This window comes from Sesamum indicum, linkage group LG3 (genome assembly GCF_026168435.1).
Source record: "Sesamum indicum cultivar Baizhima isolate 11 linkage group LG3, ASM2616843v1, whole genome shotgun sequence".
Lineage (NCBI taxonomy): Eukaryota > Viridiplantae > Streptophyta > Magnoliopsida > Lamiales > Pedaliaceae > Sesamum > Sesamum indicum.
Window position 1 is genome coordinate 2,994,710 of NC_142659.1, and position 13,992 is coordinate 3,008,701.

General features: G+C 34.1%; 1 protein-coding gene across 1 annotated transcript; it reads left to right on the forward strand.

Moving 5' to 3' along the window:
* Positions 1 to 10,779: 10,779 nt before the first annotated feature.
* LOC105157111 ((+)-cis,trans-nepetalactol synthase NEPS2) lies at positions 10,780 to 12,008 on the forward strand. Its single transcript, XM_011073411.3, has one exon. The coding sequence runs from the start codon at positions 10,851 to 10,853 to the stop codon at positions 11,658 to 11,660; it is 810 nt and encodes a 269-aa protein (XP_011071713.2). The 5' UTR covers positions 10,780 to 10,850; the 3' UTR covers positions 11,661 to 12,008.
* The last annotated feature ends 1,984 nt before the right edge of the window (positions 12,009 to 13,992 follow it).

The following is a 13,992-nucleotide window of genomic DNA, read 5'->3' on the forward strand; positions in this document are numbered from 1 at the left end:
TCTTCCAAGAGAAGGAAGTGAGTGATTAATTAGTTTGCTAAGGAATCACGTGACACACATTCCGGCATGAGTAATGTGGTAGATAATTCAAGTCTAGAAGTAATTAAAGTTATCTTCTAGATTACATGATTAACTTTATTAATTAATTCAAGTAGGGTCAAATACACTTTGCACCCCTAATTTATGCATTTACTACAAAAAAAAAATAGTAGGATTTGTAACAGATTTATAATGGATAGGACGTGTTGATACGTCGTCCTTAAGTACCTGTCGCTTACTCCCTGTGTACAGAGGTTCTATTCTTCGAGGGCAATTGTCGAGCACATGATGTCGCATGCCACACATCAGACAGAAGAGGGGTCAACGTGTCATCCATCCGATGTCGAGGCTTGTAGAAGAGCTGCGTAATGTTTGGTTGGGCCTTCGCACAGACGATTTTGCGCCTCACTGTCTGTAAGCTCGTACTGATTCATGTTGGCCCATTATCATTATACCGTACAATTTTCCTCTAGTATGTGCATGAGTTCTGAGTACATATTCCTGACAATGATGATCCCTGGTCCTTCTAATCCAAAGCATCTGATCGATGTGTTCTTGAAACTGCTGATCGAAGTGCTGCTGTAGTTGTGGCATGTGGGTGTTCGGACGTACGACAATGCCACGGACAACGCATTCATCATGCGGGCGGCATTGATGTGGTTGGTGAATGGCCTCCCCGCCTATGGGATGGCGTCTGGATGGAGTACTGCTGGTAGTATGGGTTGTCCGATTTATATAGATGACAGACGGGCATTCTATCTGCAGCACAGTAGGAAGACATGCTACTTTGACTACCACAGACAGTTTTCCCTGAGCACCATCCTTACCGAAGGAACAAGAAAGCCTTCACGAAAAATCATGTCGAACATAAGGAATCTATTTTCAACTACCCTAGTAGGGCTAGTGGGGCCTCGAAGCAGAGATGGCTCAGTGGACCAGAACGACACATCATCTAGACGTACATTTTGACCAATTGTGAAGTAGTCACGCCATATTACGATGTAAACAGACTGATTTCTTCTACAGGGACTCCTCGACATGTGCTTTGTTTTTCACCTTCATTTTCAAGCCTCGAAGGAATCTAATAACTGGATATTTATTATAAACATATGACACTAGAACTATTTCCAAAAAATAGAATAACTTGTGTAACAATTACATCTCAAATAGATGCATCCACCTGTATTGCACAGGCCCTCCCACGCGCGCTTCATATGGCAGATGAACAATTAGGTGCTCCATTGAGTCGAAGAAAGCCGGTGAAAATATTTTCTCGAGGTTGCACAATATGGTTGCGACTACCTTGTTCACATCGAACATAGGATCTGGAATAGAAGGCTTACCTCAGTCAATGCGCTCCACAGCGGCTAAGGAAGCATTTCACGGAAGATAATTAGTATCAACTTTTGCATGAATACGTAACGATCATGACTCTTCATGCCGTGAAGACTCATCTCCTTCATGTTGACACAACGGGCCATAATTAGCATCATAAAAAATTAGCGGTACCACCGAACTCTTGCATATCGTGACATGAGAATTATCTTCAAGTATCGTGAGTGTAAAGGCAAGTTTGGCAAGTGCATATCTTTTCTTCACACAACTCAATTTATCTCCAAGCCATCCGATGAGAGCTTGAGCATAATTAATATATGAAAATAGCTCGGGTTTCTTAACCTCATATAATTCGAGGAGCTGATTGATGACAAACTTAGATCTCCATACACTTTAGATGCAACTGTTTTATGTCAACTGCCATCTCAATATTAAGGACAAGAGCTTGATATTCAGCAATATTATTTGAGCAATTCTGAGTCAGGATGAAGGAATATAACAATACTTCACCATTAGATGCAACGAATATGACTCGAGAACTGGCTCCTTTTTTATGTGAAGCTCCATCAAAGTACTTCTTCCAAGAAGGGGTGACTTAAATGACAAGGGCGTTTTCATCTTGGAGATCATTAGACAACTCTCACTCTATAGGGATAGGATGATCTGCCAAGAAATCCACTAATACTTGTCTTTCATGGCTTTTTGAGGAACATAAACAATTTCGAAATGTTGCAATTGAAGATACGACTTTGCAATTCTGTCATATAGGATTGGCTTTGACATGACACACTTTAGTAGATTTACTTTTGAAACGAACTATAGGTATGTACTTGGAAGTACTGCTTTAATTTCTAGATTGCAGAGATGAGCGCCAAACATAGTTTTTCAATTGGTGAGTGTTTCAATTCGTTAGGCGTCATCATCCTACTCAAGTAGTACAAACCACTCCCCTTTTCCTTCATCATTTTCTTGTACCAGTAGTGCTCCAACTAAACATTCTTGAGCAGCAATGTAGAGAATTAGTGGGCGTCCAAGCATGGGTGCAACCAGGATAAGAACTTTAATTAGGTAGGACTTTATACCTCTAAAAGCATCACGACAAACTTCATCCAAATCAAACTGGACACCCTTTTTCATGATGAGACTAAAGAGTTGACATTGTCCAACTGGATAAACCAACTTTCCTTGCAAACTCTTAAGTTCGTGGATGTTTCGAGGTTCGGGCATCTTTAAGATTGCATCGATTTTGGCTTGTTCTATTTCTATTCCTCTGCAGCCAACAATAAACTCGAGGAACTTTCACGAGGTGACACCAAGTGCATATTTCTGTGGATTTGTCTTGAGTTGATATCTCCTTAGTTGTTCGAATATCTTCCTTAAATCTTGGAGATGATCTTGTCTCCTTTTGATTTCATGACAAGGTCGTCGACATAAGACTCAATACTTTTGTGAGTATATCATCAAATATCTTTTGCTTAGACCTTTAGTATGTTGTGCCAGCATTCTTTAAGTCAAACGGCATTACTTTGTAGCAGTATATCCCTTTCGAGATATAAAATGCCATCAATTCTTCATCTCTTAGGGCCATACGTATTTAGTTGTAACCAGATGACCCGTCCATGAGAGACAAGGCTTCATACCACATTGTGGCATCAATCATGAGTTCTGTGATGGGCAAGGAAAAATCATCCTTGGGGCAGCACTGTTCAAATTCCTAAAATAGACACATACCCGAATTTTCTATTCTTCTGCTCACGGGGACGATGATATCCATGTTGGATATTTGACTTCTCGAATGAATCCAACCTCGATGAGTTTATTAACTTTGACTTCAATCAAAGGGACCAACTTGATTCGGAATCGACGTTGAGCTCGCTTGACAAGGGAAGCTCTTTCCTTATTGACCAATTGATAGACTGCCACCTTTGGGTGTAGGCCGGACATTTATATGACCATGCAAACACATCGTTTAATTCATGCAGTAACTCAACATATGACTGCTCCTCGTCATCAGTCAATTGAGCATTGATATAGATTGGCGAGGATTTTCAACATGCCCAAGTTGATCTCTTTCAATTCATCAAAGTGGTCTTAACACCTTCTTCGAGCTGAGTAAGGGAAATTTCTACATCCTTTATTTCGACAGAATATTCTTCGCTCAAGGTTATGTGATGTGTTGTTGCAATTTCATTTCTGACATGGCCAATTATCTCGTCACCACAATTCATATAGTAAGATGATGCTGCACTTTCTTTATCATCATCTTCAACTTCTTGTGCTTTAGTGAAAATAGTAATTTGCAATTTAACTTTCAAAATTTTGTCACATGATTTGATCAAATTGGTGCATCGCTTCATGTGGGATAGAATCAAGCTTTGAAATACTTGATGTGCTTGTGACTCTAATGTTTTCTTCTAGTGTCTGGACCTTGTCCAACTTCTTATTTTTAGCTCTCTTCCGTCTCAATATTCTATAAGGTCCAAGCCTATCAAAGACAGATGTCATTTTTTGACGAGCATTCTCTTCAACGATATGGTTAGTGCTGGCTCTTTTCATGGCTATTTGGATGGGATTATGGGGAGTGAACCTAAGGCCTAACTGAAAGCTTTGAACAATATATCCATTTTCTCTTAACATCTTTTTGGTTGTGTTAAACCCATGTACTTGTCCACCATTAGCTTCTGGAGAGAGTTTTTCTAAAGCATCTTTTTTTGGTGGATTGTACCCAACTTCAACAAGAAGTTTGTAGGCTTTAGGATTAAAGCCTTTTGCAGTTTGTAGCTTTGAAGGTTCTCTATGTTTATTTTCGGGTCCTTGAGTTGGTCGACAAACATCTTGAGTGGTTGAGGCTTCCTGGCATCGATATTGATCAATGGAAGTACCAATTCTTCTAATGAATCAAATCCTACGAGGGAGGATTTTTCCTTTGGGCCATTTTCGCTGCTCCCTATTGGGTTGCTTTTCCATCATCTTGATTGATTTTTTGTTCGGCTTTTCCAGTAGACAAGTCTTGCTTAGCTTTTGTAGTCCCAAGATAGTATTCAGCATCAACGAAATGAGACTCACCTCGACAATAGTTTATCGTCAGCAAGCACTTTCTTCACAACATTATCTCATGAATACTTGAAGTACTGGTGCCAAGTAGAAGGAACTATGCCATTCTCATGTAGCCAAGGTCAATCGAGGAGCATGTTGTACAATTTCTTGGAATCAATGACATGAAACAATGCAGTTGAAGCCATATCCTCTATCGATAAGTTTATTATTATGGTGTCGAGAGCCCTTTGCCCCCTTAGTTGAAGCCTTTGATCATTAAACAACTATTTGTTTGTTCGTCCATGGAAACCCCCCAACTAATTCGTTGTGCATAATTTCATAGAATTGACCGCAGAATCTCCATCAATTAATATGTGGTTGACCTTTCGCTCACATACGTAACAAGTTATGAAAAATGGCCTGTCATGCAATTTGGAGCTAAGTAGTAGATCTTTTGAAAATTGAAAATTGTAAAACACCCACTTGGAAAGAAAGACAGCCATTATGGACTTCATCATGTCATTTCTAATATCCACTATGGAGAAATGACAATCACTATCAGCTAAACTTCTCCATCAGTGAGAACTGTTGCCAACATTTCGGCAAAGGAAATCAAGTACTGGAAGACCATCAAAATAGCACCAATTCACTAAGGCTCTATAAATAGAGATAATTTGAAGAGGAAATAAATAACTCATCTTTGAGAATTTTACACTGTCACTATTCTCTAACAATTCATTCCAGCAAGTTATGTTGTAATGTTTTAGAATATAGAGAAATGATGTGTTTAATAATTCATATATCTGTATATCCCTTCATTCTGTAAAATTCTTGTATCTCCAAGTTCAGAATTATTAATTGAGTAGGTCTTCGCACCATTGTTCTCATTTCCAACCTTCGCTTCATATTATATCAAATTTCTTTTTTATATATATTTATAATTTTCAAATTCATGACATTGGTTTAACAATGATTTTTATATTCCATTTCATTTTAGTTGTGATATCTTGGTACTAAATGGTATCAGAGTATGCAACTCCTGAATATATCTATGTGAAGATATTCATAGTTTGTGAATTGGACTTCAACACGTAATAAGTCAGCTTACTTCAACGGTTCTGTCGGAATAGATTGTTGTCTGATCCGATAGAGCAAAATATGAATATCTACAAAATATGGAAGGAGCATGAATTTCTGGAGCCTCCTCATCAAGGGACAACCTTTCAAATATAATTACTACAGGGGAAATGATGTGAGAAGATAAAGATTTATTTGATTGGAAACCTCCTATGGCTAGTAGTAAAGAAATTTATAAAAATTCATATATTGATTTTAAATCTACATTCACCATAAAGACTGAAGAGCAAGTCTTACTATTAGTTTAGATCAACAAACTTTGCAATTGTTTTTAAAATCTTCGATTGTTAAACATATAAAAAATAGATATAAATTTATGTGTATTAGTCTTGTACAAATTGCCATAAAGCCCTTAACAAGAGAAGGATTGGATACTAGTGTTTTTCTCGCCTTGTGAGATTGTAGACATCTGGATTTCCGTGACTCCCTACTTAGGCTTGTTGAGACTAGTTTTTGTAACAGTCATATTTATTTCAAACTTTACTATTTCTCTTAATGATGCTCTTATTATTGATATCCTTACTTTATATGTCAAAATTACAACTACAAAATGAAGTTTGGATCTCATATTTATGAAATATTCCATAGGCTCCATTATAAAATCACAAATACTAGTTTAGATATTCATGTCATATCTCATACTAAGTCACCAGGCCAAACAATATTTTGAAAAATAAATAGAGCGAAATCCAACCTTATGTTCCAAAAACAATTGAATTGAAAATGTCATCCTACCTGAAATATAAAATCTACCTCCTGATTCTATACCCCATCTCGACCTATAAAAAATTCAGAGATTGATCAAATTACCCAACATCCTGATGGATCTTTAGGAGTCAAGTTCTTTCGGCAAATTTCTCTAAAAACAATAGAAGCTTTTATTCTCAATTTGCTACTCCTTCTAGACATTCAACTTCAAAAACTATTAGACCCAATATCTCAAAATTCTAGGAAATAAGAATACCTTGCACAACTTGTCTACCAAGATTATATATGAGAAATCTATCCATAGAGGACCTCATAATTCTGCACCTTCACAGATTCTCACAATTACTAAAGAATTTTCAATTGACAAAGATTCCCTTAAAAGAGACTTGTTTTCACAAGAAAACATAGGAACACATTAATGAGTAACTTTTCTGAATCTCAAAGATCAAATATCATATCTGAGTATGTGCCTATGCTATATACTAAACAGAATATTCCTATTTTCTCTTATTTATTCCAAACATATGGAAAAGATAAATTAACAGTCATTCAATAAACTCCAAAAAAAATAGACAAAAATTGAAACATCTCCAAGTTCAGAATTATTTGTTGAGTGAGTTTTCTCACCACTATTCTCATTTCCAACCTTCGCTTCACATTGTTTCAAATTTCTTATTTTATATATTTATATTTTTAAAGTTCCTGGTTCAATAATGATTTTTATATTCAATTTTATTTTGGTTGTCATGATATCTTGGTACCAAATGGCATCAGAGCCACGCAACTCTTGAATATATCCATATAAAGATATTCATAGTTTGTGAATTGGACTTCAACACATAATAAGTCAGCTTACTTGAAAAGGTTGGTCTTATCCAGCCTTCTATGTTTAGAAAAATGCTAAATTTGAAAGAAGAACCCGTAGACTAGTAATAAATTACAAATTCCTAAATAAAGCACTAAGGTGGATTATATCCCATATCTCATAAATCTTTTATCTGATCTTCTTAAAAGACTTTATGATGTTAAAAAGCTTTTCTCAATTTGATATGAAGTTTAGATTCTTGTAAATTTAAATAGATGAAAAAGATATATATATATATATATATATATATGGGAAAAGTATTATTTTAGTCCGCTAAGTATGCCTAATTTTAATTTTAGTCCGATAACTATGTCTATTTTTTCTTAGGTCCAATAACTTACGAAATTGCTTACTTTTAGTTCTCTGACATATTTCGGACAATTTTACCACTATGAGTGCGTATGAACTAAAACTGCCTTTCAAAAGTTGCATAGGGGTAAAATTGTCCGAAAATCTGCCAAATGACTAAAAGTAAGCAATTTCGTAAGTTACTAGACCTAAATAAAAATGGACATAGTTATCGGACTAAAATTAAAATTAGGCATACTTAGCGGACTAAAATAATACTTTTCCCTATATATATATCATCATTTTCATTGGAAAAAAAAAAAAAAAAGATAGAAAGAAAGGGGTTGTTTCAGTACGGCGTTTCTCTTCCAAAATATTGTATTTCTATATCGATGATGTTATTCAAGTGAATGAATTTCCACTTACGGCGTCGAAAATTAAACCCAAGACAACAATAATGTAGGTTGCGGTCAATAATTGAATATTTGTTTATGTGGGCTGCGGCCAATGACAAAATTATATAAATATATATAATACTTATATTTGGTCTTAATTATAATGTTGGGGAAATGGAAAATCAACAAAAGGATTGAGACGACAAAACTGAAAAATATGCAAGAATTTATTTAATTTCATCATAAAACATTAACTAATTTAATTTCAATTATATACAATAAAGTTGATTGATTACCATGTTGGCTTCTATGAACTTATTAATCTAATTAAGGAAAATTAATGATCAATCTTTTAATTTAAAAAGATTGGGACATTTTATTTCTTTTTTCAGTGAATTGATTACGATTATATTATGAATTTCAATTATTAACAAGTGAATATTCATCCGTTATTAATATCAGTATAACTAACACCAATGGGACATAATTGCTCGAATAATAAGGTTGATGTCGCGCAATCAATAGGTTATCGGGTCCAGTCCCACGAAGGTGAATATATCGTCTACTTTTAACAGCAGTGTCATATTCTTTTTCTATTTCTTTCTGGATTTGTTTGTTTGTAATGAACTTAATCTTATCCAAAAATAATAATAATATGTAGGCCTCATTAATTGGTAGGACCCAAACCCATGATCTTTTGATCATAAACTCTGAATTTCGCCAATAACGATACGATCGAGCAATAAAATATTTAGTGACAGACATAATTGAAATGTTAATTAAGAAAATAAATTTCTGAGAGCAAATAATATGTATGATTTTAGAGAATTAGTCAAAGTTTATTTGCAATAGGACTCGGTCAAATTCAAACATAAAAGTTATTTTTTTTAACTTAAAGTTTAAATTCAGTTTAAACAATTCTAAAGAATATAACATTTTGAATTGTTTTTGGGGTGAGCGTACGACATATACCTACTCTTATTGAAATATTACATGAAAATGATAGCTCGATGCTTCTTATTGGTGTGGGAATATTAAAATCATGAGGGTGGATAAATAAATAACTCATAAGGCATATTAGTTCATAAAAATATTTTAATTTTTTGAAAAAATATAAAATTATAATTCATAATTCAAAATGACATTTTGATCAGTTGACCATAAAAATTGGATGAAAACCTCACGATATTACAGATTGGTTTCATCCTTAGATGAATGTTAAATTTAGGAATGTATTTGTAATTTTTCGAAAAACGAAAAGGTATTTATAATAATGTCAAATTTCATAAAGTGATTGTAATTTACCCTAACCAAATGTCTTTCACGACACCTCACTAGAAAAAAATTACTATCGGTTACAATTTTAATAGCTATAACTAATAATCATAGTAAATAATTATCTATGGTTAAATAAAATCGACATGAAAAGCTGATTTTTTTCATCGTAAAAAAATTATTTACCACAAGTAAGAACCATTGTAAAATCATTTAGTCATGGCAAATATTTTTGCCAGTCAAAAACTATGTACCTATTCCCTTGGTTGATTTGATGTACCGGAGAAAGGATGTAAAGAATAGTGCCTTCTACCTATCGATTCTACATAAGGTAAGATGTAGGATCAGCGTATATCATACCATAAGCAAGCATTTCTAAAGGAAGCATGTGTTGAAAGCGCTAGGGACGCACCTTAGACTAGTTGAAAGCCACTCGAAAATATTAATTATAATTTACGCGCTCCTTTGTTCATAGCACAGAGTGAGATGTCTATGTTCCCACCAGAACTGACGTACGTGTCGATCAAGGTCTCTTTTATTTTTCCCTATGGTGCCATGCCTATTGTTACTTCACTGGCCAACTACTGTCGTGTGGTCGTAATCAATAATTATTTGCTACGAATATTTATTATTAACCATGATAATTAATTATAATTAAATATTACATTTCTTATAGTGACTTCAGTTGTTGTTTGATATTTTATCGTTAATTATATTGCTTTTTGTTATAGTGTTTAAATTTTGGTGTACTTTACCCTACATATTATCTATGTATCAGCTATAAAGTCAACTCCAGTTCATATCTATACTATCATAAAGGGAAGAGAGTTTATAGATTTAAAGTGTTAATTTGATACCATTATACTAAATTATTTTAATACCTAAAATACCCTTCAACGTCCCAACTCATGTTAAAGCAACTACTCATTCAAGTTTCTTTAAAAAAATAATTTTATACAATTACATATACTCAAAAATTAAATTTACTCCCATTTTGCTTAAGATTTTTGTTAATTGAAATTGAAATAACATATTGATTTTTGTTTTGTATGTATTTATTGTCATCGTTATAAATATAACGTATATTATACAAATTAAGTGTTAATTTTTAATTTAATTTGAGTAAAATATGTATTGATAATTAATGAATTAAGAAAAAGTTACCAGACAACTTTTTTATGTGAAGTTGTAAAATTGTCAAATTTTAATACAAATAAACAAACTATGAGTTTTTAATAAAATAAAAGTATTATTAAAAATTTATGCACGCAGGTACTGCGTGCCACCGTATCTAGTTGTCAATTATAATAACACAAAGTTGATATTTTCTCTCCATTATATTCTGAAAATTATTTATTTTCTTTGATTATATAAAAATCATTAGAAAAAATACATTTAATAATTACAATTTGATTAAAAATATTTAATTATATATTTTATATATTCTTACACATCATTAAGTGTGCTATGCCCCACAACTATGTTTAAATATATTATTTTCCTTTGACGAAACCAAATTTTTTTTTCTTTTGGTGATAATTTGACCAAAGCAATTTTTAATTTGCTAGTAATTGGAATTTCTTTTTTTTTTTTTTTTTGATAATTTTGACTAAAGTATTTTTTATTGAGGATAATTTTGACCAAAGTAACTTCACAACAAACATCTCTTGACGACAAATTATATATATATGTGTGTGATGTTGGATATGAGCAGAATTCATAGAAAACCCCTAAAAACTATTGGCTGCAGAAGAACAGTTTCATAACCCAAAATGGCGGATGCCCCATCAATTTCCCTCAAGAAAAAGCTAGAAGGCAAAGTAGCCATAATAACAGGCGGCGCTAGCGGCATCGGAGAGGTCACCGCCCGCCTCTTCGCCGAACACGGTGCCCGCGGGGTGGTGATCGCCGATATCCAACCGGAAAAAGGCAAATCCGTGGCAGAATCTATCGGCTCGCAGCGCTGCAGCTACTTCCAGTGCGACGTCGCAGATGAAGAACAAGTCAAGTCCATGGTGGAGTGGACCGTGAAAACCTACGGTGGACTCGATATCATGTACAGCAATGCCGGAATTACTGGCAGCTTCCACCAAACCATACTGGAGCTAGACTTCTCGGAGTACGACGCGGTTATGCGGGTCAATGCACGGGGCATGGCTGTGTGTGTGAAGCAGGCTGGGCGCAAGATGGTGGAGCTGGGCACCAGAGGAGCTATTATTTGCACCGCCAGTGTGGCGGGGGAGGTCGGCGGAATACTCCAGGCAGACTACACCATGTCCAAACATGCAGTGGTGGGGCTGGTGCGAGGGGCGAAACAACAGCTGGGATTGCACGGGATAAGGATTAATTCCGTGTCGCCCTCGGCGGTTCCGACGCCGTTTGTCGAAAAAGTGGGGCTTACGGCCGAGGATTTGGAAAAGACTTTCGGGCCTTTGACTAGCTTGAAAGGGGTGTCGCTGACGGCGGAGCATGTGGCGGAGGCGGTCCTGTTTCTGGCTTCCGATGACTCGGCTTTTATCACGGGGCATAACTTGAGGGTCGATGGTGGGCTGATCTGTCTACCCTTCTTCAAGCCAGAATAAAATCGACATGAAGAGATATAATTACTGAGAAGTGATTCTCGTAATAAATTTAATAAACAAATAAGATTACCAACCTGTGTAGGTGATCACAATTATATGAAAAATTATAATTTAAATCAGGTCAGATCAAATTGAATCAATCACAATAAATATACAATATACTTATTATGTGATTAGTTATTTTTCTTAAATTATATACTAATCATATAAAAGTATATTAAATTTTATTTTGTAGCTGGTTTTTGATCTGATCAAAACTATCCAGCTACAATTTCCCCACAATCTGAGTATGTGCTGCTGTTGTAATTTTATTTTATGAATTGAATGAAGTGTGTTTTACTTTGAAAACTTTACTAATTATTGCTTTGCATAATTAGGTTGTCTTTGTAACTTAGTTGATTGTTGGTATGGCAACATGTAAACTAATATCAACTCTAGCAATAATTAATTAAGGACTTTTAAAATAAAAAATCTTGAAAGTTATAGATTTGTATTCTCATTTCTATAGAGGGTTAATTACACTTAAATTCTTTTAAATATGTGAAATTATATTTTTTTTCAAATTTTTGAAAATTCTCTATTTATAGTTGCCCCTTTTATTAGCTTTTGAATGGAAAATGATGGCGTCGTGAGCAAAAGAATACATGAACTTTCAATTTTATCCCTGATTCTATATTTTTCAAATAATGTTGTTATACTTGTATAAAGTTAAATGTAATATACACTATTAAAAGAAATGGGATTTGCATGGAGCGGATCCAAAGACAGTTTCAAATTGGAATGCTCATTAGACGATTGAGGAATCTAGAATCAGGTCATCGACGTCATAATTCTCTTATATTCCATCCTTTGTTTTTTGAATTGTCGGGTTGTTGCTACAACCGTTTCAATTATTGTGTCACAAGTTATGTTCCTACTATTGTACTAGAAGTGGAATGATAAAATATTGTAACATAATCTGGAACGCTTTTATAACCATTGGAACGGCCCACCAATGGTAGACGAGGATCGTTCCAAAATGCGGTTCAAAGGCTGTTGAAATATGAGAAAATTGAAAAAAACATTCCAAAATGAGGTACAAATTTTAAAACGGTTTTAGTACTTAAAAATACTTGTTAATAACCATTCCTAAATATGGTATTTGTGGAAAACAGTTTGCATTCCAATTATCATTCCAACGTGAGTAACAATTTGGCACGGCTTTAATAGATAGAAAATTTGTGTCACAACAATTGTTCCTAATACGTTGCAACAGCGAAATTTTAACGACTATTTTTTTGTTAGAAAACATGTTCCATTTTTCGTTCCTAAATGTGGTGCAACAGCTATATTCTAACGGCAATTTTTGGGGTTCCAAAAACTATTCCAATGCTTGTTCCAAATTTTCTTATATATGTGTTGCCTTCATTTTATTTATTCTCATCGTCTCTCTTGCATTCTCATACAATTGATAATAAATTTCCTCGATCTCTCTCAAATTTTTTTTTATCTTTGGAGCTATTTTAATCAGGTAACAACATGAACCATTTTTAATCAATTAAATGAAGTACTTATTAACTGATTTTGTTTGTACTACTTTAATTTTGTCGATTAAAGTACATGCATATATATATATGTGTGTGTGTGTGTGTGTGTGTGTAGAAATCATCATTTTAAGAAAGTTCAGGAGATGGATGTATGAAAAAAACCCGTCAAGGAGGGCGGATCTTACTCTGGAGTTTGAGGATGGTGTTAGTGCATTTCTAAAATGGCCAAGTCTCAACATGCATAAATGGACCGTGAGAATATTAAGTGTTCATGTCAAAATAAAATTTTTAAAACACCAAACAAGATAAATTTTGATAACTCCAAGAGGCTAGGTTAGAATTGACTCTTTAGTCAGCAAATAACTGCATCCCTATATACTAAGTTTAAATTTGTCTAGATATTTGATCAAATGGTCATATTTTGTCTAGATAAGTTTAAATTTCATTATTCTTTTTTTGTTACAAAGGTAACACGTGCAGCTATCTAACGACACTAGATTTGCCGCAACTCACCCTTGAAGCTTGATCTATGGACATTTATAAAAATTGAGGTATAGTACAGTTATCTTGGTAACATAAGCTATCACACTCAAACTCTCATTCTCTCTCATTTTCTAAGCTATTTTCAGAATGTTTTTGGCACTGCACATGATTTTCTTTAATTTTGCACTATTTTTAACTATTATATCACTTTGATTGAAGTTTTCTATTAATTTCTTCAATTATATCGTTATTGAGTTAAGCATAAGAGTGCTAACCTTTTTTTTCCAAAGCTAATCCTCCGATAATTTTAGAATTTTCGTGGA

Excerpts from the sequence above, each read along its gene's own strand:
- LOC105157111 (XM_011073411.3), top strand. The coding sequence starts at position 10,851 with ATGGCGGATGCCCCATCAATTTCCCTCAAGAAAAAGCTAGAAGGCAAA.